The sequence below is a fragment of the Dasypus novemcinctus genome, chromosome 18, assembly GCF_030445035.2.
Source record: "Dasypus novemcinctus isolate mDasNov1 chromosome 18, mDasNov1.1.hap2, whole genome shotgun sequence".
Lineage (NCBI taxonomy): Eukaryota > Metazoa > Chordata > Mammalia > Cingulata > Dasypodidae > Dasypus > Dasypus novemcinctus.
The window spans coordinates 69,947,934-69,971,341 of record NC_080690.1 but is presented as its reverse complement, the minus strand read 5'-3'; the positions used below and the strand labels follow the sequence as shown (position 1 = coordinate 69,971,341).

General features: G+C 58.3%; 2 protein-coding genes across 3 annotated transcripts; one reads left to right on the top strand and one right to left on the bottom strand.

Annotated features, from left to right (window-relative positions):
* Positions 1–9,353: 9,353 nt before the first annotated feature.
* Positions 9,354–13,021, bottom strand: LOC101422926 (galactoside alpha-(1,2)-fucosyltransferase 2-like). 2 transcript variants are annotated; one of them, XM_058280530.2, is made up of 2 exons: positions 12,835–13,021; positions 9,354–11,426 (listed from the first exon to the last, which is right to left on the bottom strand). In XM_058280530.2, exons 1-2 carry the CDS (start codon positions 12,854–12,856, stop codon positions 10,417–10,419), a joined length of 1,032 nt encoding a protein of 343 aa, XP_058136513.1. In that variant the 5' UTR covers positions 12,857–13,021; the 3' UTR covers positions 9,354–10,416. The 2 variants fall into 2 exon arrangements, with proteins under 2 accessions (XP_058136513.1, XP_004451203.2); XM_004451146.3 differs by lacking the exon at positions 12,835–13,021 and adding an exon at positions 12,706–12,799.
* A 3,718-nt stretch (positions 13,022–16,739) lies between these two features.
* On the top strand, positions 16,740–22,673 carry NTN5 (netrin 5). The gene is made up of 6 exons (XM_058279501.1): positions 16,740–17,375; positions 19,856–20,044; positions 20,237–20,386; positions 20,797–20,850; positions 21,019–21,099; positions 22,070–22,673. The coding sequence occupies exons 1-6, from the start codon at positions 16,751–16,753 to the stop codon at positions 22,453–22,455; spliced, it is 1,485 nt and encodes a 494-aa protein (XP_058135484.1). The 5' UTR covers positions 16,740–16,750; the 3' UTR covers positions 22,456–22,673.
* Positions 22,674–23,408: the final 735 nt, after the last annotated feature.

The window sequence follows — 23,408 nt, the reverse complement described above, 5'->3', positions numbered from 1 at the left end:
AACGTGGTGACTTTCTGCAGCTGTCTGCTGGAATTTTCAACCTGCACAAAAGTTGATGGAAAAATGCAATGAAACCTCCATGCACCCATCACTCAGTTTTCAACATGTTGCTAATGTGGTTTCATCTGTACCCCACCCCTGGCTTCCTCATTTAATCTATAAACCTTTCAGTAGGCACTTCTAACGGGTAAGAATATCTTTATATTCGTATTAAATTTATAATCATCACTGTGCATTACTCTACCTAAAAATTGATGGTAATCCTGAATATAGTATAACCCCCAGCGATAAATGATAATCCCTCTGACAGTCTCAAGAATGTCTTTAAAAATTTTTTAAACAATCCCATCACACACATCCTATAAAAGTAGGAACCCCAAAACAAATAAAAAGAAAAAAGCGAGCAGAAACCCACTGGCCCTCGACCCAGAGCCTACGCTGGAACTGCACCCTCTTGCCCTGCATGTGACAACAGCCGACTTCTACCGCGCAGGCACAGGGGCCAGGCGCTCTTTTAAAATAACTGCTTTATCGAGCTGGAATTCCCAGGACCACAGAATCCCCGCAGCTGAGCGCAGCAGTCACTGCTTTGGTATTATGTTTGCAGCTGGACAGCGGCCCCCGCCATCAGTTTGGGCGCATTTCCATCACCCCCACTGCTCAGCCGCGCCCCCGCACCCCGGCCCCTGGCAATCACTCGTCCGCTTTCTGCCTCTCTGGGTTGGCTCGTGGCGGGCGCTGCGCCGAAGCGGGGCCCCGGCAGCCTGCCACACGCGGGCCGTGGCCCCCGCGCGCCCGGGCCCTGCGCGAGGCTGTCTCGGCCGGCGCGGCCGCCACGAGCGTCCCTCACGCCGGGCTGGCTGCAGCAGGGGGCACGACCGCCTCACGGTTTGGGAGGCTGGGACTCCGGCCTCGAGGCGTCGGCCGGGCCGGCTTCCCCTGAGTCCGCTGCATCCGGCCCCTCCGTCCCAAGGCCGCCCCTCCCCGCGGGCACCTGGCTTCTGCTGACCTCTCGCTTCCACTTCTCCGTCCACTTCCTTTGCTTGTCAGGACGCTAGACGCGGGGCTTAAGGCCCGTCAGGTTCAGTCCGGCTCCTCTGAAAGGGCCGGGGGACAGCCAGTTCGCCAACAAGTCCACCCCTTACCTCGTAAGAACGCCTTCAAATTCAGGGCTGGGCGGGCCTGGCTCCGTGGTTGAGCGCCTGCTTCCCACGTTTGAGGTCCCAGGTTCACTCCCTGCTCCTCTTATGAAAAAACGAAAAAGTCCTTTTCACAGATGAGTTCACACCCACAGGACAGGGGACAGGGGTTAGGACTCAAACCCGGCTTTGGGGGGATGTGATTCTAAACTGCAGAGACAATGAGCATGACAGCCTCAAGCTGGCCACTCCCGTCGAGAGCTCAGGCTCTTGACCGCTGTGGGAGGCGCCCCCCGGGGTGGCTGCGTGGAGCACGTTGCCCTGCGGCTTGGTGCAGGAAGGCTTTGCTTTCATTGGTAATAAGGCCCCATCGGGACGTCGGGGATAAGCCCTGTGGGGACCCCGAGTCTCACGAGCACCGGCTGGGCAGTGGCGTGAACTGTGCTCGGGAAACCCATCGTTTATCCGAGAGGCGGGGACCCGGGGAGGGGTGCCGTACCCCCCAGCGGTCAGCTTCAGGCCGGGCTCAGGCCCCGGGAATGGCCAAGGGCGCACGTCCCCGGCTGGGTTGGTTCAACTCCGGCCCAGGCATCCAGTGGACGGTCCTGCATTTCCTCTAGAAAGAGAACTCTCCCATGACCTCGGTGGGCGCCGAGGTTTCAGTGACCTGGAAAGGAGAGCGGGGAGGTTGCTAAGTTAGAGCACTGCCGGGCCAGCTTCGGGCAGCCGTGATTAAGCTCCGGGGGCCACACCTGCCAAGCTGCTGGCAGCTTCCCACGTTCCATCGGCGCCCGCGCTGCGGGTCTCGGCGCCATCGTCCTGCTTTTAGGAAGGCCCTCGTTTCGATATTCCGGTCAGGGCCACAGGCCCTGGGCCAGGGCCACTGGGATCCTTTGGTTTCAGGGTGCGGATGTGCTGAGCCACGCGCTTGCTTGGCGGTTGTTCAGTCCATGCGATAGGTAGTGTGAAGCACCTACTATGCGCTCACTGCTGGGTACAAGTTCTTGGTCTTCGGGGCATTTGGAGGGTTCCCGCTCGGCTTCCTTTTGCCCTCTGGTAAGAGGCTGGGTGGCGAGGTCTTTGAGCGGCCTGCTGACTTCTGCTTGGCACTGGCAAACACGGTGGGAGCTCAGAAAGGATTTGTTGAAGGAATTCAGTGCAATTAGTTGTTGGGGGCTTGCCAACTTCGGCTGTGGATCTTGTAAAATAAAAGCTAACCTCCCCCTCCAAGTGAGGCACTCTGAACACAGAGAAACGAGCTGGGCTCCCCTCGGGCTTTAAACAGCACCGCGCCCAGGAAATGGGGCTGCCCCACCACCAGAGCTGTTGGGGTGGTCCCGGGCCCACGACGAATGAACAAGGACGCTCCTGGTGTGGGAAAGCCCGAACACTGAGTGGACATCTTCCAAGAAATGGGGGCAAAGACCAGCTAAGATCTTTATTATACAGCCCCCACCCCCGAGGACTGAGGCTCAGCAGGCTTTGTCTTTGTCTCCCAAGTCAAGTCTGCAAGAAATATTCAGGGAGCAGAGGTGGCTCAAGGGATTAGGCACCTCTCTCCCACATGGGAGGTCCTGGATTCGATTCCTGGTGCCTCCTAAAAAAAGGACGAGCAAACAACCAGCAAGATGGAGGCGGAGTAAGGAGCTCCCAGAGTCAGCTTGTGCTACAGGGCAGTTAGCAAACATCCAGAGCTCTCTGCAGCTAGCTGAAGCTCCTGTTTGGGGGCTCCAGGAGGCCAGAAGAGCATCCTGCAATGTCCTTGAAGGAGTAGAAGGAGGAGACTGCCCGTCTGCAGAGAAGACTTGTAAGTAGAGCACTCCACGCCCCCGGAGGCCGGTGCCCGTCCTCCACTGGAGGCACAGGCCGCCTCAGGAGCTGTTCCGCGGCTGGAATTGAAAGCTCCTCTTCTCCAAAACAGGGGAGGAAGAGACGATTGGGCACCAACTTCAGCTACTTATGAGTAAATTCAGCAGGCTAAAGCATAATCCTGAGAACAGCTGAAGTTTGAGCCTGTCCAGGTGCCTATCCAGGTTAGAAAGAGGCCGGGAGCCGCCATCATAACTCCGCACCTGGCACGAGGGGAAGTGGGGTGGGCTGAAAATCACAGTATTGGTGGGGACTGGCTTCCTGCCATCCACATCAGATTGCAGCTCTAGCCTAAGCCCGAACCCCGCCTCCAGCAGGGAGGAAGCTGCGGGGACCCGCGCCAGCCTCTCCGGGAAATTACCAGCCAAGCCGCGGAGGCCGGTGATCATCCTACATGAGGCGCCCCAGGAGCTATTCTGTGGCTGGAGTTGGAAGCTCCATTTCTCAGAAACAGGGGAGGAGGAGACGGTTGGCTGCTGATTTCGGCTACTGATTGGTAGACTTGGCTGGCTAAGAGATAACCCTGGGAACAGCTGGGGTGTGAATCTGTCCAAGTTGGAGCCACCATCGTGACTCTGCCCCCAGCCTGAGGGGAAGCCGGGCTGACCAAAGATCTTAGTGATGGTAGGAGCCAGTTTCTTTCACCCAGATTGGCCTGCAGCCCTAGCCTAGGCTTCAGCCCCACCTCTGGCAGGGAGGAGGCTGGTGGACCCTGCACCAATCTATCCAGTAGCTGCAGGTAACTTTAGCTGGCACAGACTGAAAACTGGAAGTCTCCCAGGGCAACTGCGGTCATCTTGGACCTGCACTGCATACATTGCTGCCCACACCTGCAGCTCCATCCCTGCCCCAGGCAGGGGAGAAAAGGATGTGAAGCTTCATCAGTCTCTTTGGGCAACTACAGTCTAGGCCTGCACATGGATTATTTCACATAGCTGTGACTCTGTCCCTACCCCTGGCAAAGGAGAAAGTTGGAAGAAGCTTCACTGGTCCCTGCTGCAATGAGGGCAGCTTGAGCCTCCACAGCTTACAGCACCAACTACATGCTTGGCTCCTACTGCAGAACCAGCAAGGGAGAAATGATAGGAAGGCCTAACTAAAGAGAAAAACTGCACCCAGAATAAATATTCTAGGAAGCCAGATGTGAAGACATCAACAAAAAATTACAATCCACACCAAGAAACAAGAAGCTATGGCCCAATTAAAGGAACAAGATAAGCCTCCAGATGACATAAAGGAGTTGAGACAATGAATCATAGATGTTCAAACAAACCTCCTTAATAAATTCAATGAGATGACTAAAGAGATTAGGGATATTAAGAAGACACTGAATGAGCACAAAGGAGAATTTGAAAGCACACATAGAAAAATAGCAGATCTTATAGGAATGAAAGGTGCAATCAATGAAATTTAAAAAACATTGGAATCATATAATAGCAGATTTGAGGAGGCAGAAGAAAGGATTGGTGAGCTTGAAGAAATGGCCTCTGATAGTGAACATACAAAAGAAGAGATGAAGGAAAGAATGGAAAAAATTGAACAAATGACAGCAAAAGATATGCAAACATACGTGTCATGGGTGTCCCAGAAGGAGAAGAGAAGGAAAAAGGGGCAGAAAGAATATTTAAAAAAATAATGGTAGAAAATTTCCCACCCCTATTGAAGGACATAGATATCCCTGTCCAAGAAGTGCAACATACTCCCATCCAAAAAAATCCAAATAGACCAACTCCAAGACACATACTCATCAGAATATCAAAGGCCAAAGACAAAGAGAGAATTCTGAGAGCAGCAAGAGAAAAGCAATGCATAACATTTAAGGGATATCCAATAAGATTAAGTGCTGATTTCTCACCAGAAACCATGGAGGCAACAAGACAGTGGTCCGATATATTTAAGATACTACAAGAGAAAAACTTCCAGCCGAGAATCTTATATCCAGCAAGACTGTCTTTCAAAAATGAGGGTGAAATTAGAATATTCACAGATAAACAGAAAATAAGAGAATTTCTAAGCAAGAGACCAGAATTTCAGGAAATACTAAAGGGTGTGCTATAGCCTGAAAAGAAAAGACAGGAGAGAGGGGCCTGGAAGAGAGCCTAGAAATGAAGATTATACCAATAAAAGTAACTAAAAGTGTCAAAAGAGTGGTGAAATAAAATATGACAGATAAAACTCAAATAGTCAGGAATAAACTTAACCAATGATGTAAAGCACTTGTATTCAGAAAACTGCAGCTCAGTGTTAAAAGAAATTTAAAAAGCCCTAAATAACTGGATGCTCATGGATTGGAAGACTAAATATCACTAAGATGTCAATTCTACTCTAATTGATATACAGATTTAATGCAATCCTGATAAAAATTCCACCAGCATTAAAGAAAAAATTGAAAACACGATTATTAAATTTATTTGGAAGGGTAAGGAGTCCTGAATAGCCAGAAACATCATGAAAAGGAAAAGTGAACCCTCATCTCCAGACTTTGAATCATAATACCTACCTATAGTGATAAAAACAACATGATACTGGCCTAAAGACAGACACAGCAGACCAATGGAACCACATTTATGGCTCAGAAACAGACCCTCACAGGTATGATCAAGTGATTGTTGACTAGCCTGTCAAAGTCACACAGCTCAGGCGGAACAATCCATTCAACAAATGGCACTGAAAGAATTGGACATCCATAGCTGAAAGAGGGAAAGAGGACCCCTATCTGACACCTTATCCAAAAACTAACTCAAAATGGATCAAAAACCTAAAAATAAAAGCAAGAACCATAAAACTTGTAGAAGAAATTATTGGAAAATATCTTCAAGACCTGGTGGTAGGTGGTGGATTCTTAAGGGAGATAAGAGGAAGTCTGGGGGGACTACTGATTTTTAATGTATGTAGAAATTTTAATTAGCTTTACTGTAAAAGTGTGGAAATGTACAGAGTGGATGGTTAACACACAGTAAGTAACAGCTAGTTTATAAATGGAATGTGACTGAAAATGGTAGTCTAGTTATATAAATGCCAATTGACAGAATGCTAGAGAATAATCTAGGAACTGGATAGCACAGTAAACCAAGAGGTGGGTGAGAATTGTGGTTGATGGTACAGAGACAAGAGTGTCCTTTGTTAGCTAGAACAAATGTATCTCACTACTGCAGGGTGTTGGGAATATGGAGAAGCATGGGAAAAATTCAGCTGGAGTGGCCTATGGACTGTGGTTAGCAGTAATAATATAACATTCTTGCATCTATGTGAAAGATGTACTGTGTTGATACTGAGGCAGTATGAAAAATATGAGCCAAATGTACACTGTGAACATGGTAACAATCAGATTATATTATTTTATCTGTAGCAAATGATACAACACATTGTGGTGTGTTGATGGAGGGGTGTTGTTTGGGAATTCTGCACATGTGCATGATTGTTATATAAGTTTACAACTTCTGTCATAAAGAATATATTTCAAAAATAATAATAGGGTGGGTTGGGGGAAAAACACACCAAATGTAAGATAAAGACTATGATTAGTAGTAAGATTTTAACAGTGTTCTTTCATAGTTCGTAACAAACCTCTCATGACAATGCAAGGTGTTGGTGGAGGGTTGGCGTATGGGACCCCTGTATGATGTTATGCATGTGTGCTTTGTAAGTTCACAACTTTTACTATACACTTAATTGTTTATGTATGTTCATACGTAAATAATATAAAGATAATAACAAATGGATTGATTAGGGGAAAACTTCTTTGTTTAGGAGTAATATTTTGACAATGCTCTTTAATCATCAGTTTAAAAAGTTTAAAAACAATGCAAGTTATTGGTGGTAGGGTAAGATGTTATATATGTTTGTTCGATGTTATACATGTTTGTTTTATAAATTCACAACTATTATACACTTATTGTTTATGTATGTTTATATATGAGTGATATATTTCAATAAATTAAAAAAAAAAAAACCTAAACAAAAATGACCAGCATACAACAAACAGACACAGCAAATGCAAACAACAAGGGCATGGGGAGAAATAAAGAAATAAAAACAAATATTTTTTTAAAAAAAAGGAGGTGGATGTGGCTCAAGCGACTGAGCTCCCGCATAGCAGATGGGAAGTCCGTGGTGCAGTTCCCAGTGCCTCCTCAAGAAGTCAGCAAGCTGACATGATGGGCAGGCAAGGCAAGCTGACCAATAAGAGACACAAGAAGAAAAACCTAGTGAGAGACACGACAAAGCACGGAGCGGAGGTTCCCGGTGCCCCCTAAAGGGGATGAGCAAGACAGCGAGCTGATGTGACGAGCAGGTGCAGCAAGCTGATGCAACAGGAGACACAGAAAGATAAGCACAATGAGAGACACAGCAAAGCAGGGAATGGAGGTGGCTCAAGCAATTAGGTGCTTCCCTCCTATCTCAGAGGTCCTGGGTTCAGTTCTGATGCCTCCTAAAGAAACAAGGAAGATGAACAGACATAGCAAGTGCAGACAATGAGGGGGTGGGGAGAAATAAATATAAACAAAATAAATCTTAAAAAAAAAAAAAAGCGATATCACACCATCTTCTGTTCATCAACTTGATTTTGACTTGTCCAGCTGGCAAGAAAAACTCAGCTAGGCTGAGTTCAGCGTCGGCGTAAAACGTCAATGCAGGAATTCATTTCACATAATACCAAACACTGGTGGCCTGGGTCAGGCCCCACGGGAGCCGAACCACTCGCACTGGGGAGCGTAACGAGAGTTTGGCAAGGATGAGAAAATTGCCTAGTGTGTGAATGAGGAGTAAGAAACCAAAGAGGGACGGTGCAGCTCCCAAGGGCTGGCAACAGTGGGGAGCTGATACCATCCCCAGGACATCAGGGGTGGAGGCAGGAGGATAAACACCCCAACTCCTCTCTCCCTCCTCCCTCCAGTTTCTGGCCTGTGCTCGCCGCGGACCCGACCCAACAGGAAGCCACGAGCAAGGGAGACCACAGGCGCCTTAGCTTCTCAGGGCAGAGACAGGGGCAGAGGAGATCTGGAGGGGCAAAAGGAAGGGACCAGCTCATGGGTATTTTATTCAAACCTACGGTGTGGTTGCCGTTGACCTCTCTGGCGTTTCACTTGACAGAGGGCCAGCGCTCAGGCCTGCGGTCCCTCTATCCTTCTGGCTTGAATCTCTCTGAGGGATAAAGCAGGGAAAGACCCGGTGAAGAGAAGGGGCTGGTCCAGAGACTCGAAGCAAGGAAAGGGGAGTGGGCCCACCGAGCCGGGGGGAGGGCTGGGAACGGAGGCTGGGGGCCCGTGTCAGGCAGCCTCCAAGATGGCCTGCAAGTGTCCTCACCGCCTGGGACCCACACCCTTTTGTAGCCCCCAACCCTCACCCCCCGTTTGAGTCAGGGCTGTGTGATCCACAGGATATGGCAGAGGAGACACAGTGGGACTCTGGGCGCTGGGTCAGAAAGGGCCTGGTGGCTTCCACCGTGGTCTCTTGGATTGTGCTCACTGGAGAAATCCGGCGGCCACCTTGTGAGGACGTGCGAGCAGCTTGCGACCGGCGCGGTGAGGGACTGAGGCCGCCCGGCCCACAGCCGGCGCCAGCTTGCCAGCCTCGCAAGTAGGTTTTCCAGCGCAGTCAAGCCTTCAGGCGATGGCAGCCCTAGCTGAGGCCCGAGCAGCCCCGCTGGAGACCCAGCCCCAATGAGTCTGTGAAGCCGCCCTTAGAAAGAAGTGATTCCTGGCTCTCAGAATCAGTGAGAGATAATCAAGCAATTGCTGTGGTGCTAAGGTAAAGCGATGCCCTGTGACTGGTGGGCTGAACAGTGGGGATTTACTGGCACACGGTTTTGAGGCTAGAAGCCCAAAATCAAGGCAGGCAGGTGATGCTTTCTCCCCAGGACTGTGGTGTTCTGGGGCTGGCCGCCCCTGGCTCTCCTGTCACATGGCAAGCACGTGGCGGCCCCCCCTGGCTTCCTGCTCCAGGGACTTCTGCTGACTTCCGGCTTCCTCCTTTGGCTTTCTCTCTCTGGGCTCAAATTCCATTCTGCTTACAAAGGCCTCTGTAGTGGGGTTAAGACCCATCCTGATTGAGCTGGACCACACCTTCACTGACGTGATCTCTCAAGTTCCTGTTTTCAAGGGGCTCACACCCCTGGGAACGGATTAAGAGCAGGCCTTCCTGGCGTTCACACACTCAGCCACCAGGCTAAATTCCAGGGTAATTTGCTCTGCAGCAGCAGACAGCTAATCCCGTCCCTTCTCCCTTCCGCCACTCCCTCCGCCCAGACCCTCCTCCTGCTTCCTTGAACCCCCGCCAACCCTCGCCCCACGCTAAGAGGACCCTGTCAAGGACTCAGGGAAACAGACTGGGGTTCAAAATGGCTCTGAGAAGATACAACAGTATTAATATATGAAAGAAAAGGTGTTCAGCCTCAGCAGTAGGCCAACAAGTGGGGGTTAGAAGAAATAAGACACTCGGAAAGGGTTTAAACCAAGAAAGAGCTAAGATCAAAACATGCCCTAAACTGGTGCACCTTGTTCAATGGAAACTGTAAATGATTGCCAATGATTTCATGTTAAGGCTTTTTAAATAGTCAAAAAGGAACATGACACCGATAAAAATCACTAATTTTCGCCTACTTTAAAATCCACTGAACATAGAATAACCAGCCTTGCAATCGGCTTAATTCAACTTTCTCATCCATGTTGGGTTTCTCAGAGTGGCCTTAGGTTCAGGAGGTTCAGGCAGAGTCGGGGCCCCGCGGGTGATGGCTGAGAGTCCCGCGGCCCCTTGGGGCCAGGGCTTCCGGGAGGCGTGGAATGTCCTGGAACGTGGCCAGCGGTCTTTGCTGAGGCAGGGCGAGGTCTGGCGCTGGGGCCCGCGTCCAGCCGTCACCGCGAGGCCTTCGCCCTGCCCGGGGTGCTGCCGGGCCCGACTCTCTCCCCGACTGCGCCAGCGAACCATGCTGCCCCCATCCGGGTATCCCTGATAATCACCCTCTCCCTCCAAAGTCCTGTCCTCCCTCCCGCTCCTTCACCACGAAACCCGTGAAACCCAAAGCCTGACCTCTTAGCCGCCCCCAAACGAAACAAGACTAGTTTCCTTTTACAAGGCAGGAAGGACTGTGTGGCCAAACCCTCGCAGCAGGCGAGCGTGAGAGGCCCTTATCCTCTCCCACCAGGGCTGCGGCGAAGGAAAGCCATCCAGCGCCTGCTGCGCTCATGCCCACACTTAGCACGCGCTCACAAGGCGCCCGCTGTCGCTGAACCCGCCGGGTGCCCGCGAGGAGCGGCTGCGGTGGGCTCCGCGTTGGGGCCACTTCTCGGGTGGCTCAGTGGGGCACCAAGGCCGCCCAGCTAGGGAGGAGCAAGCCGGTCCCAGGACCCCCCCCCTCCCCCGGTCCGAGAGTCAGGCGGGGGCGGGGGCGGGGCAGGAGGCCGCGGCCTCAGGCCGGCCCCAGGTCGGCGGCGATGCCCACCCACCCGGGCAGGAAGGCCGCCTCGGGCTTAAAGACCCTGTGGAAGGGGGAGCCGGGCGGGGTGAAGTTGGCCAGGTAGACGGCGTCCCCGCCGGCCAGGTAGGCGGCCCAGAAGCCGAAGGTGCCGATGGTCAGGACGGTGTGGTTGCACTGCGTGAGCAGCGCCAGGTCCCTGGCCGGCGAGCCTTGACGGCCGCTGCCGGCGAAGGCCACGTCGCCGCGGGAGGCGTCGATGTTCTCGCGACACCAGGCCATGTCGTCGCTGCTGACCACGAAGACCGGGGAGCCGTAGCGGGCCCGGAACCAGCCCAGGGCCTGGCGCAGGTAGCCCTGGTCGGCCACCACGCCCCTCCACACCTTGGGCATGACGTGGACGTAGTCCCCCCGGCGCACGTGCACCCCCACGAAGGCGCCCGGCCGGCCCCCGTTCACCCGCAGGCCCCGCAGGAAGGCCTGGGCCTCCGCGCGCACGTGCTCGTGCAGGCTGAACTCCCGCAGGATCTCGTCGCGCAGGTGGTGGTAGAAGGTCCAGGAGCAGGGGTAGCCCGTGAGGCGGACGTACTTGCCCGGGATGTGGCGGTACTCCTCCTCCATCCAGTCGTTCAGGTGGTAGTTCTTCCAGGGGATCCTGCTGGCCACGTCGGCGTGCAGGACGGGGAGGGTGATCCTGAAGATGGGCGCCAGGGTGCTGTGCAGCTGCGCGGGGATGAAGGCGGGCCGCCCGTTGGCCTTGGCCAGCGCGTACAGCGTGGCGTACTCGCCCATCTGGTTGCCCAGGCGGCCCTGCGCCCTCACCGTCCACGCGCCCTCTTGGGGCAGGTGGCTGGGGACCAGCACCACGTGGGCCGGGTAGCCCCAGGGGGACGGCACCAGGGCCAGGCGCTGGTGGCAGTGGAAGACGACAGACACCGCGAAGATGACGGAGAGGAAGAAGAGGCTGGAGAAGGAAGGGCGGGCGGCCCGGAGGCCCCGGAGCACTGTGGGAGGAGAGAGAGTGTGTGTGTGGGGAGTGACACGGACGGCGGGAGGCAGCGTCTCACCCGCTCCACCCAAGCCTGTTTTTGAGCTTCATGGTGTAGCACTTTCATGGCAAGCACTTTCCGCCTGGGGGTGGATCCCAGGGACCCTTCCTAGTGCTGTGTGACATGAGGCAAGAAACTCAACCTCTCTGAATGCCAGTGCTCTCACCCATTAAAGAGGGATAATTAGACTGAACCATTGGAAACTGTGAACATTTGCACTTTCCCTACACAAATCATCTTAAATGGTTCAACCTCACAGAACGCCCTCAAGAGCTGCCTTAAGAGTGAAACAAGATATTTGTAATGTTCTTAGAACAGTGTCTGGCAAACAGGAAGTGGTCTGAAAGGGCAGCAGAGTGAACGTGTCCAGAGCGTCTCCTCCATGCCAGGCACCGTCGTTGGAGCAGACACAAGCAGTGAACAAAAAAAAGCAAGAGCCCCTGCCCCGCGGAGCTGACAGTCTAGTAGGTGTGCAGAGCAGCAGCTGGGAGCAGCAGCGCCTCCTGCGAGCTGGCAATCCCGGGCACCTCGTGACCCCCCGGCCGACCCGGTGGGCCCACCCACCCCAGCTTTCCAGCTCTCCTTCCACTGGCTCCCCCGTGGACTAGGGGCTCTGCGGCCCCCCCTCAGCTCTCTTCCTTCCATCTGCCAGGGCTCCTCTTTATTAGCCTGCCCGCTTTGGGAAAACTGGAAGCTCTGGGGCCCTCGGAATGCTGGAGTTTACCCAGGAGTAAGAAGAGGGCGCTCTCCGACGGGGTGGACAAGCAAAGTCAGGCTCACGGCTTTAGTTTCCGAAATGCATATTAAATCTACTACTGAGCCGGTCTTCTCCCCAAGCTGGTGAGAATGCCGTCCCAATCGGCCACTCGCAGTTGAACTCGGCTCCCGCCCCCGCCAGGAGGACCAGCAGGTTCTGGAATCAGGGAGGGCTGGTGGGGCACCAGGAGGTGACGCCAGCTCAGGACAATGGTGCCCGCCACCCAGGGCCAGCTTCACGAGAGCGGCTTTTACGCACTGTCGTCACCAACTTGAAAGTCTTCGTTGACTTCTGAGCAAGGGACCCCCACCTCTTCCCACAAATCGCGAAGCTGGTCCCGCCACCACCCTCTGCCTTCCCGCGAGCCTCGCGAGCGCCCTCTCCTGGCCGGCCGTCAGCCCAGACCACCGCCACGGCTGCGGCGTCACCCAGGAGGTGGGGGTCATCAGCAAGGCCCGCGCCCGCTTCAGCTCTTACTCTCCAGACCCACGGCTCCCCGTCGGCACGTCTCCCAGGGCTGGCGGTGAACCCCAACCCCAGCGGAGCTCATCTGGAGGCAAAGACCGGCCCTGAGCGGCCCTGCGGCTTTTTATGGGCTTCACTTACCCTTGTGTGAGCACCCATGCATGGAAAGAACGGGAAGGGCAGTACGTTTGGTGACTGTCCAGGGACGCAGCTGGGACGCTGCCAAGGTCCCGCCAGGTGCGTTATGCAATACACCAGAAAATGCAAATGTAGAAGGTTCTGGAACACATCAGGCCCAAAGATTCTGATAGAGAGACCAGGAGCCTGTCTTAGTCCATTTAGTTCTCGTGATGCCCCCCTCCCCGCCCCTCCCTCCGCCATGAGGAAGGTACATTTTACCCCCTTTCAACAGATGAGCAAACTTAAGGCACAGAGAGGTGAACACTAAGCTCAAGGCCACCCAGCGAGTGGAGAGGTGGAGCCTGGACTTGAATCCACACAGGGAGGCTAAGGAATCTGTGCTGGGGGAGAGCCGTCCCCTCCCGGCATAGGCAGGGACACAGCTCCCGCACTGGCTGTGTCCTGTGAGGGCAAATACTTAAGGAACTTCCCCCCCAAAAAAAAAACCTCCTTCCCGACTTGGGGAGCAGTTTCTGCCTTGCTCTTGCTGCTTCCACCCTCCACCCTCAGCCCCAGGCACCCGGGCACCACCCCGCACAGGGCTCAGGCTATTAACAGAGGTGATGAAGAGAGCGCCCTCCAGGCAACGGCAGCTTGAGAAACGTCTTGTTCCCAGGGTGGGGAGGACAACGCAGCGAGCTGTAGATGTTCTTCCCGAATCTTTTCTGGCAGCAGCGCCGCCTTGGCACGGGCCATGCACCCTGCCCGCAGCGCCCGGGGCTCGCCCCTGCCTCCCCCGGCCTCAGCTCCAGGCCCCTCCTGAGCGAGGCCTCCCGGGCCACCCGGCTGAAACCCGCAGCGCGCAGCCCTGCTGTGAGCCTGCTGTGAGCTTTGCCCCAAAGCACGTGTCTCCCCTCACGGTCCACCGCCCGGCGCCTTTACGGCTCCCTCGGCTGAGGGCTCCCTCCTGGGGAGCCCACCAGGGCGGGGCTGGGGATCGCAGTCTTGGGGTCACGGGATGCAAAGCCGCAGGAACTCGCTATGGGCTGAAGGAAGGAATCAGTGCGGGGAATTTTGCAATCCATTCCTGTCCGTCACAGCCTTGCAAAAGTCTGGGACCCCACACTCGCCCCCAGGTCCCAAGCGCCCCTTTCCCTTCCTGCTAAGCCCTCCGCCCTGCAGAGCGCTCTGAATCGCTCCCTCCTTGCTCCCACCCCCACCCCGCAGGGCCTCCTCCGTGTGGGGCCTCCAGCACCAAATCACGGGGTTCTTTTCTTGCTAAGTTCCCCGGACCCCTCTCCCCCAGGGCAGCCAATCCCCACATCCCTGTCGGGACTGGGCCCATGCGGTGCCCCAATAAATGTTGGGGACACTCAAAGCCACAGCAGCAAATGCCGTTGCCCGTCCTCCCGGGGCCCGTTTTGCTCAGTGGGAAGTCAATGAAAACATTCTTCTATTCATACCATCCTGACAAGGACAAGAAGTGACAACCACCCTGGCGGGAAACTTCGTGATGAAAGCGTTGAAGAGCGACCCTCCGGGAGGCTGGCTAGAGCTGTGTCCCCGCGTTCCCTGGGGTGTCCGCTTCCTCCCATCCCCTCCACCTCCGTCCCCACCGTCCCAGAAGCCGCCCACGGCGGGGCAAGGGCCTCGCGCTTCTTGGCGCTGGGCTGATCCTGCTGCGAGCAGATCCTCCGGGCCGGAGAGCGCCTGGCCTTACGCGCGCTCAGCCGCGGCCGCCGGGGTTCCAGAGCGAAGAAGAGGCTGTGGGGGGCCGCCTGGCCAGGGGCCGAGCTGAGCTCACAATGGGGCCCTCCCGCCTGGGTGCGAGCCAGCCCTGACCCCCGGCCGCGGCCACCACGTGGAGGGCCCGGGCTGCATGGGCAGGAGGTGAGTGCGCGTGGGCAGGGGCCCCCGTAACCCCGTCCCCTACCTGCCTTGAACCTCCTAGGCCTCCCTGCCCGCGACGGTCCGGCTGCGGGCTCCAGGCGGCCGCGAGGACCCACGGGGCGACGGTGCTCACGGCTCCGGGTGGCGCGGCTGGCAGGGGTCCCCGCGGGGAGTGCGGGCTGCGGGCAGCAAGGGGGTTGGGGCGGGGTGGGGGTGGGAGCAGGGCTGCTGCTAGAGTCTGCGGCTCGGCTAGCAGCTCCCGCCCAGAACCCCCACTGGCCTGGGGCTCAAGCGCAGGCACTCGCCACTCCAGAGCCCCCAGGGCCGCCGCCAGAGCCCCGCGAGGGGGTGGGACACGCGAGAAGCCGCGCAGGAGCCTCTCCTGGGCACAGGTTTGGCCAAGGGCATGGCCCAGAGGCCGGGGCCGGGGTGGCAGAAAGTGGGGAGGCCAGAGGCGGGTCCCATGTGGACCCCGTGGCGCCAGGTGCAGGGCCCTGCCCAGGGCTCCCTGGGACCCCAGCTGGACTCGTTCCTTAAAGTGGGGCGGGGGGAGGGGGCCTGGGGCGGGACACAGACCCCAGGAGGATGCAGGCAGGGCCGTGACATCTGGGTCCCTCAGTGGGCAGGGGCCAGCTCAGAGCCCCCAGGAAGGCTGGAGGATGCGCAGCCAGACTCCCCGAGGGGCTCAGGCCCCTGCTCTACCCAGGCAGGACAGGAGGGAGATGGGGGATCTCCAGCCGTGCTGTGCCGAGGGACGGGACAAATGCCTGCCGCATGAGCACAAAATGGCGCCAAGCTCCCTGGGCAGTGCGGTGGGCGATGGCCCCCAGCTGGGCAGGCGGCAGCGTCTGTACATGGTGGCGGCAGAGGGGGCCCAGGGGCCACGAAACCAGCCCTGAGGAAATGTCGCCCCTGCCTGTGGTGCCTTCAGATTCAGAACCAGGGTGGGGAGGGGCCCAGAAAGGCTCAGAGACCCCCCAATACCCCCAATCTAGAGTGAGGTCCTCATCAGGCACTGCCAACCCAGCAGGGGGACGTCGGGGAGTCCCAGAGCAGGGTCCTTCCTAGCTCCTGGCCTTCTGGGGGTCTGTACCTCTGGCCCCCCAGCACCCAGCCCTCTCCCTCTCCTGCTTTCCTGCCTCTCTCCCCTCCCTCATCACCCACCAACCCCAATATCTGTTGCCCCATCTGCTCTGGGGATACGAGGATGGGTTGAAAATGTGGGGGCTCTGATGCTGGGGGTCTAGGGTGGCGGAGGGCTGCTGAGGTGATCACAAAGTCCTTAGAAACCCAATGCCAAGGTCCCCACCCTGCGTCCTCTGGCGCCCTGACTCTACGGGATCCTGCTGTATCCCCCCAGTCCCTCCCCACCCTTTGCACAGCACAGTTCTCTGGGCTTTGCACCGGGTGGGAAGGGGTTAAGGTGGAGGGCTGGGAGTGGGTGGCAGGGGGCGCCGGGAGACAGGGCTGCTGCTGTAATCCCCTCCGTGCCCCGGGTGTGGAGAACACAGTTAGGGCCCCCCGTGGGAACGGCCCGGCCAGGCCGCTCGGACTCTGCACCCGCCGGCGCCACACCCAGGCCCTCGGTGCCCCCTCCCGTGCCCAGCCCCCCTCCCGCAGGCCTGCGCCCCTGCTCTCCTCTCCCTTTGTCTGGCTCTGAGTCACCCCCTCTTCAACCCCTCCCCAGACCCTCTCCCGGCTGCCGCCTCTGCTGGCCTCTGCAGGCCCCCGTGCCCGCCCCCTCGCCCTCTCCCCAAGGCCCCCTGCCCCTTGACACTGACGGATAGCTCTGGGGTGTTAAGCTACGGATTAGTTCAGGCAAAATTCTCGATTTTGCTTGCGTTCTTTCCCCTTTGGGTTATGTAAACAGTAATTCCCCCCAGATGGAACTATTTTCCTCGCTTAAACAGCCGGGCAGGGGGCTCGGGCAGGGCGGGGTGGCACGCTGGGCTCCACAGAGGCCTCGGGGAGCAGGTGGCGCCGCGTGCTGGGCTCTGAGTCCCACCGGCCACCTCTGCCCTCTCCAGGTGCCTGGCTCCCGTGGACCATGCCTGTGACCTTTGCCCTCCTGTTCCTCCTGAGTCAGGCTGCCGCGGACCCCTGCTACGACCCAGGGGGCCGCCCCCGCTTCTGCCTCCCACCCGTGACCCAGCTGGCCGGGGTGGCGGCCACCTGCCCCCAGGCTTGCCCCCTGCCCGCGGGGGCGGCCCCCAGCCCCTCCTGCAACGGCAGCCTGGCCCTGGCCCTGGGCGGCCCCTTCCTCCTGACGTCCGTCAGCCTGCGCTTCTGCGCCCCAGGACCCCCAGCCCTGGTGCTGTCAGCGGCCTGGGCCACTGCGGGTTCCTGGCGGCCACTGTGGAGGAGGCCCGCCTGGCCGGGGGCCTTGGGAGGCCCCGAGCGGGTGACCTTCCGGGCCCCCCCGGGGCCTGGGGCCAGCATGGTGGCCAGCCACCTCCGCGTGGAGTTCGGGGGACGGGCCGGGCCGGCAGCGGCCAGCGTGAGAGGACGCTGCCAGTGCCATGGCCACGCCGCCCGCTGCGCCGCCCGCGCCCGGCCCCCCCGCTGCCGCTGCCGCCACCACACCACCGGCCCAGGCTGCGAGAGCTGCCGCCCGTCCCACCACGACTGGCCTTGGCGACCGGCCACGCCTCGGCACCCCCACCCTTGCCTGCGTGAGTCCTGAGATCCCCTTGCCCATTACTGGGCCCCACGATGCCTCAGCATCTTGTCCCCAAGGGGCCTGGGTGCTCTCTCCCCTCCGCACAGCCACTGGCTCCCGCTGTTCCTGCCCTGTGCCCAGTGGCAGGGGCGTCTGGCCCGTAGATGGCTGGCTGCCCCCAGTCTCCACCAACGTCCCTGGTCAGGAGGAGGAGGGAAAGGACGAGGCGAACGGCATTTCCCTGGCACCCCACCCAGGTGGCTGGATGGTCCCTCACCCCTCATTAAATGTCTTTATCCAGCCCCTACTGTGTGCCAGGCAGGGCTGTCACGAGGCCCCATTTTACAGATGCAGAGACTGAGGCTAGAGCAGGACAGTCACTTGTGCTGGACACACGGACAGGATCTGACCTCGGGGAGCCAAGCTCTGGGGTCCTGGCTGAGTCAGACCCGGCTCTGCCACCCAACAGTGGGGCAGCCTTGGGCCAGTGCCCGCACCTCTGGGCACTCCCCAAAGTCATTAGAAACAGGCTGTCGTTAAATGACATATCTACACGAAGCCTCAGTGCTGCCCGGACACCGGGCCCCTGACACCAAGGGGGCTGAGCATGTGCTGCTCCGAGGAGGAGAGTGGGGCCACCAGGGCCGGGCTGCTTGCCGATCTCAGCTCTACTCTCAGCCGCTGGGCCATCAGCTGGACAACCTGCTCCCCAGGTCCTTCCTGTCCACCCAGGCCCTCACCCCAACTCCACGGCACTTCCAGAGGCCAGCCCCACCCACCCTGCAGAGATAGGGGGTCGGCTCCAGCTGCCATCCCGCCCGAGTGTGTCCCCAGGCCCCGGGAGTAACTGCAGCACACGCAGACACACGCGAGTGCCCTGGGCCTCCCCACCCTCCACATCTGCCCCTTGCCCACCGGTTTCTTCTCGGGGACCCACATATAAGTCACCCCATTCTCATAAGCTCCCACTATCCTCATCCCCGTCCAGGACTACCCTGGAAGCCCCCAAACTCCCTGGCACCCCCACCTCAGCCTGCCCACAGGGCTGCTCCTCATGGCCCAGGGTCCACCCCCATGAGGGAGGGGGCCTGGGCCATTGGGCTGGAGACTCACGAGGACTGCGGGTGGAGCGGGGTTCACCCTGGGCCTGGGAGCCAGGGTGGCTGCCGTTCCCGGGACCATACTGTCCCCCTGGCTGAGCTGGGTGCTGCCCTCTGAGGTCCCATCTGGGGAGGAGAGTGACAGGGCTGTGATGGAGAGGGGTCCGGGCAGGCGGGCTGAGGCGAGCTTCACGGACACGGTCCCAATCGTTCCCCACTCGTAGTTTTCCGGCAGGAAAGTGAGGGGAAGTGATTAGGTCAGTGGGTCAGAAAGAACCCCCAGCCTGGCTCCCCCTGCTGATAATCTGAATATCATTGTCCTCTCTGATGCCCCCAAATCCCTTGGAGACAGGGATGGAGATTCCCGCGGGACAGGGAGGCAACTGAGGCTCAGGAAAGAGGAGACAGCGGTCTCAGTGGCTTGACCATCCCCAACTCCCCTGGGCTACCAGGATCCGTCGGTCTGAGCCGCTCACACCTTTCCGAGTCAGTAGCCTCCTAAAGCCAGATCTCGCTGAAGCGTGATCTACAAACCGCCTACATTAGCCTCCTCCCTAGGGGGTGCTTGCCACACATGCAGATTCCTGGGTGCCACCCAGCAGAAGCCCTGGGCTTGGGCCCTGGAATCTGTATGTGTTTACGTTTCCCCAATAATTCTGTTGGTGAACTTTGAGAACCACTGCCTTAGGAAGTCTGGTCCATGCTCCCCAGAAAAATACACTAGCTGAACACCCCTCCTCGGAGCTGCGAGAGAAGCACTAGAGCCTGGCTGCTGGGAGACCAGGGCTGGAGGCCAAAAGGCCTGGGTTCCAAGCCCGGTGCCAACGACCCCCTGGCTGCAGGGGACTTTCCCTCTCTGTGCCTCAGTTTCCACATCTGTGAAATGGGGACCACAGTGCTAGCCTCACAGAGCTGTAATGCGGGTTAGGTGTTTTGAGCACCTGGCACCTGGTGCTGGCACCTAAAAGCTCTCAGCGGGAAAGCAGCTGCTGTGCCCGGCCCTGGAATGCACCTGGAGTCTATTTCATCCCCTTTAATCCTCAGGAAGTACAGAAGGAAGCTGAGCGGCAGAAAGCAGGAATCGCTCGCCCGAGTAAGAGGCGTGGACCCAGGGGGTCTGACTCCAGGCCAGAGGCCACAGCCTGCCTGCCCCCTGCCCCTCCTTACACACCCCCAGTGCCCCATGAAAGTACAGGAGGCTCATAAGGCCCCTCAGGCTGGCCCAGTGCTAATCCAAAGCACCCATTTTAAAGATGAGACTCATGAGGCTCTGTGACCCAGGCTTACCCAGAGACACTCACTTTTTTCCTTCCTGAGGGCAGTGGGGGAAAGCTGGGGACGGGGGTACAGAAAGCCCAGCCCTGAGGCATCCCGGGCCCCATCTTGCTCCCAGCCTGCTCCTGCAACCAGCACACCCGACGCTGCCGCTTCAACGCTGAGCTGTTCAGGCTGTCAGGCGGCCGCAGTGGAGGTGTCTGCGAGCGGTGCCGCCACCACACAGCCGGGCGGCACTGTCACTACTGCCAGCCTGGGTTCTGGAGGGACCCCAGCCAGCCTATCACCAGCCGCAAGGCCTGCAGGGGTAACGTGGGGCTGAAGCTAGGCCTAAGTGGGGAAGGAGACAGGCTAGATGCCCAGGTCTGAGGGAGAAACGGGCTAGGGGACTGGACTCCTGGGTCTGAAGGAGGAGGGGGCTGGGTTCCGGGGGCTGGGAATTGAGACGGAGCATCAGGGTCCCAAACACCCCACACCCTGAGCTCCTCTCTTTGCACAGCCTGCCAGTGCCACCCTATTGGGGCAACAGGTGGAACCTGCAACCAGACAAGCGGGCAGTGCTCCTGCAAGTTGGGGGTCACGGGCCTCAGGTGCAACCGCTGCGGTCCTGGCTACCAGCAGAGCCGCTCCCCCAGGATGCCCTGCCAGCGTAAGTCCTCAGGGCTAGGGTCCCAAGTCCCAAGTGGGGTGGGAAAGAGACCCTCTCAGGGCTCTAGTGGGCAGATAAGGTGAGGGCTGAGGCCTGGCAGGCGAGAGTTAGGGACTGGAGGCTGATCTCCAGGTCCCGGGGGAAGAGAGGACAGGAATTCCAGACTCCTCGGTCTTGGGGAGGATGGCCTGAAGGCTAGATTCCTGGGTCACAGGGAGGAGGTGACTGGACTCCTGGATCCCAGACAACAGAGAACTAGGAACCAGGACTCTACATCCTGGGGGAAGAGAGCAAGGGGGGGGCTTGAATTCTTGGGCCTTAAGGAATAGGCACTTTGGGTCTGGATACCCAGATTTCCCAGTGGGTGGATGGGAACTAAGGGGCTCAATTTCTCCCTTGGCCTCATGCAGAAATTCCAGAGGCAACCACCACTCTGGCAACAACCCCTGGTGCATACAGCTCTGGTAAGACAGGGGTAGAGTTCCCAGCAGCAAGAGGGATCAGGGAAGGGCAAACTGGTGGAGGAGCAGGGGGCAGCCCATGGAGCCCACACCCAAAGATTCGGGCACCAGGGGCAGAATGCTGTGGTCCAGGCCTCAGGAGCCCACTGCAGACAGCCCGACCCTCCCCAGACCCTCAGTGTCAAAACTACTGCAATGTGTCGGACACCAGGGTGCACATGAGCCTTCGGAGGTACTGCCAGCAGGACTACGGTGAGTGCCGGGAAGCAGAAGGGCCGGAGGCTGGACAGAGGTTCCGATGACTCCAAGCTGCTCTCTTCTCACCTTCCATTCCTTATCTTTAATGGGAAAGGGTGTTGAATCCCAAAGGGCCCTTGCTGACCTAGGAACTGATGGAACGAAAGCCAGATGGGGGGGAGGGGGCAGTGGGGGGGTGCGTTGGCTACCTTCCCGTATCTGCTGTTCCCCCATGTTCTTGGGCTGGTGGAGCTTCACTGACCATCTCCTACAGCCTGACATCTCTGAGGGAGGGGGGTGGCCTCCTGGAGAGGGAAGGAGAAAGGACAAAGGGTTGAATGGAAGGACCCTTTTTGCCTCCCTTTAGAGCCCAGATATTTGGGCCTCAGAGTCACACCCTTCCCCTCAGGGTTGGGGGGCGGGGCCTCTGACCTGAGGTAACTCCTTTCCCTCACTTGCCCAGGACTTTGGCCCAGCCCACAAATCTAGGAGACCAGCCCTGGCTATTTTCCTCAGGGATCTAGGCCCCCAGATTTCTCCTCTCTACCAAGGGGATCTGGCCCCTAGTACCTTCAGGCGGAGAGGCTGGAACCTTTATCCCCTAGGCCCGGCCAGGGCAATACCCCCCCTTACCCAGGGTCCCTGCTCCTGCCACCTTCTGACCCCACCTACTAAAGACCCTGGACTTGCCCTCCGTCAACCCGCCACCTTTAGGTAACTGCGGGATCTAACCGCCAAAGCCCCACGCCCACCGGCCCCCTCCTGAGGACACCCTGCAGCACCCCCCACCCACTGGCCCGCTATAAGCCCTGCCTCCTTTCATCCCTCCTGGCCTTCACCGGGATCCCTCCACTGGACCCCACCCCTCAGGTCTCAGGGCCACCCCTCCCGCCCCATTTCCCACCCCCAAAGACTCAGGAATCTGCAGTGTGACTGACGTCCGCGGGGCCCCGCGGCCCGGGCCTCACCACCCCCCTCCCCGCAGTCCTCCGCGCGCAGGTGCTGGCGTCCGACGTGGCGGGCCCGGAGTGGCAGCGGCTGGCCGTGCGCGTGCTGGCGGTGTACAAGCAGCGGGCGCGGCCCTTGCGTCGCGGCGGCCAGGACGCCTGGGTGCCCCGCGCCGACCTGGCGTGCGGCTGCCTGCGCCTGCGGCCCGGTGCCGACTACCTGCTCCTGGGCAGCGCGGCCGGCGGCCCCGACCCCGCGCGCCTGGTCTTCGACCGCCACGGCCTCGCGCTGCCCTGGAGGCCGCGCTGGGCCCGGCCGCTACGGCGGCTGCAGCAGGAGGAGCGCGTCGGCGGCTGCCGCGGCCTGCGGCCTCCGACCCCGCGCCCCGGGCCGGAGCAGGCGAGCGGGCGGGAGCGGCCTTGAACCCGGACGACAGCGCTGACGGGCGACGCCGAGCCGGGCCTTCCGCCTCGACGGCGCGTCCTTCCGGAGGGCGGCCAATCAGACGCCGCGGCGCTGTGACGTCACAGGGCATGCGCCGGCACCGCGTGCGCACGAGGGACCTTGCTAATACAAGGCCGCACATTGCGGCCAACTATTGGTCCCGGTAGCCCCTCTCTTGGCCGTGACCTGTGCAGCTGCTCTCCACAATAAAGTTTCAAATCTTAGGGGATGTCTACAGATTCCTGATGGGTGCTGGGAGGGTCTCTAAGGGGCAAATGAACGGGCCTCGAAGTTTAAGTATGGCTCCCGCTCGCTGACACAATGGACAATCCAGTGAAGGAACTGGTGGGACGTCACTGGGTGCCAGTCAGACTCGTGTTGCCCAGTGCATGGGCAAAAGCCGGGGGTGGGCGGGGGAGTGTGTCTGGTGGGAACTGCAAGAAAGAGTGGAACAGCAGTGAAATCCCAGATTTAGGAACATTCCCTTCACAGTGGACCTCAGGCTAGCGTCTGTGACAGGGATCAAATGACTGAATATCTGAAGAGGGTTCTGACTGGGATTCATCTGGTCTTGAAGGGTTGCCTAGAGCCTTTTCTGAGAGAAGAGCCAATTAGGAGCCTCAGAGTGTTTTATCACTTGGTGCTAAGCAGAGTTCTATTCCCTTCTAATAGTTGGGGGCCTACAGGCTAGAGCTGGGGTCCTAGAAAGGCAGGAAGCTCTTTGGAATAGAAAATTGCCCTGGCCTAGGGGCTTCCTTGCCACACTGTCCTCTGTGCCCTGCACCCACAACCACCTGCACAATTCCAAATCTGGGTGGTCTTTGTACAAGAGTCTCTGAGGGAGGACTTTGAAGGAGTCTCAGAGAAAGGGATATGACTAAACATGAACAGCAACCCCATTCATTCCCTGAGAGAATTGAGGGGGAACTCTC

Bases quoted from the DNA above. Each gene is read 5' to 3' on its own strand.
- NTN5 (XM_058279501.1), top strand. From the start codon at position 16,751: ATGCCTGTGACCTTTGCCCTCCTGTTCCTCCTGAGTCAGGCTGCCGCG. The intron at 17,376-19,855 runs GTGAGTCCTGAG...TCTTGCTCCCAG, and splicing joins GCACCCCCACCCTTGCCTGC to CCTGCTCCTGCAACCAGCAC. The intron at 20,045-20,236 runs GTAACGTGGGGC...CTCTTTGCACAG, and splicing joins CAGCCGCAAGGCCTGCAGGG to CCTGCCAGTGCCACCCTATT.
- LOC101422926 (XM_004451146.3), bottom strand. From the start codon at position 12,778: ATGAGCTCCGCTGGGGTTGGGGTTCACCGCCAGCCCTGGGAGACGTGC. The intron at 11,427-12,705 runs GTAAGAGCTGAA...CTCCTCCCACAG, and splicing joins GGGAGCCGTGGGTCTGGAGA to TGCTCCGGGGCCTCCGGGCC.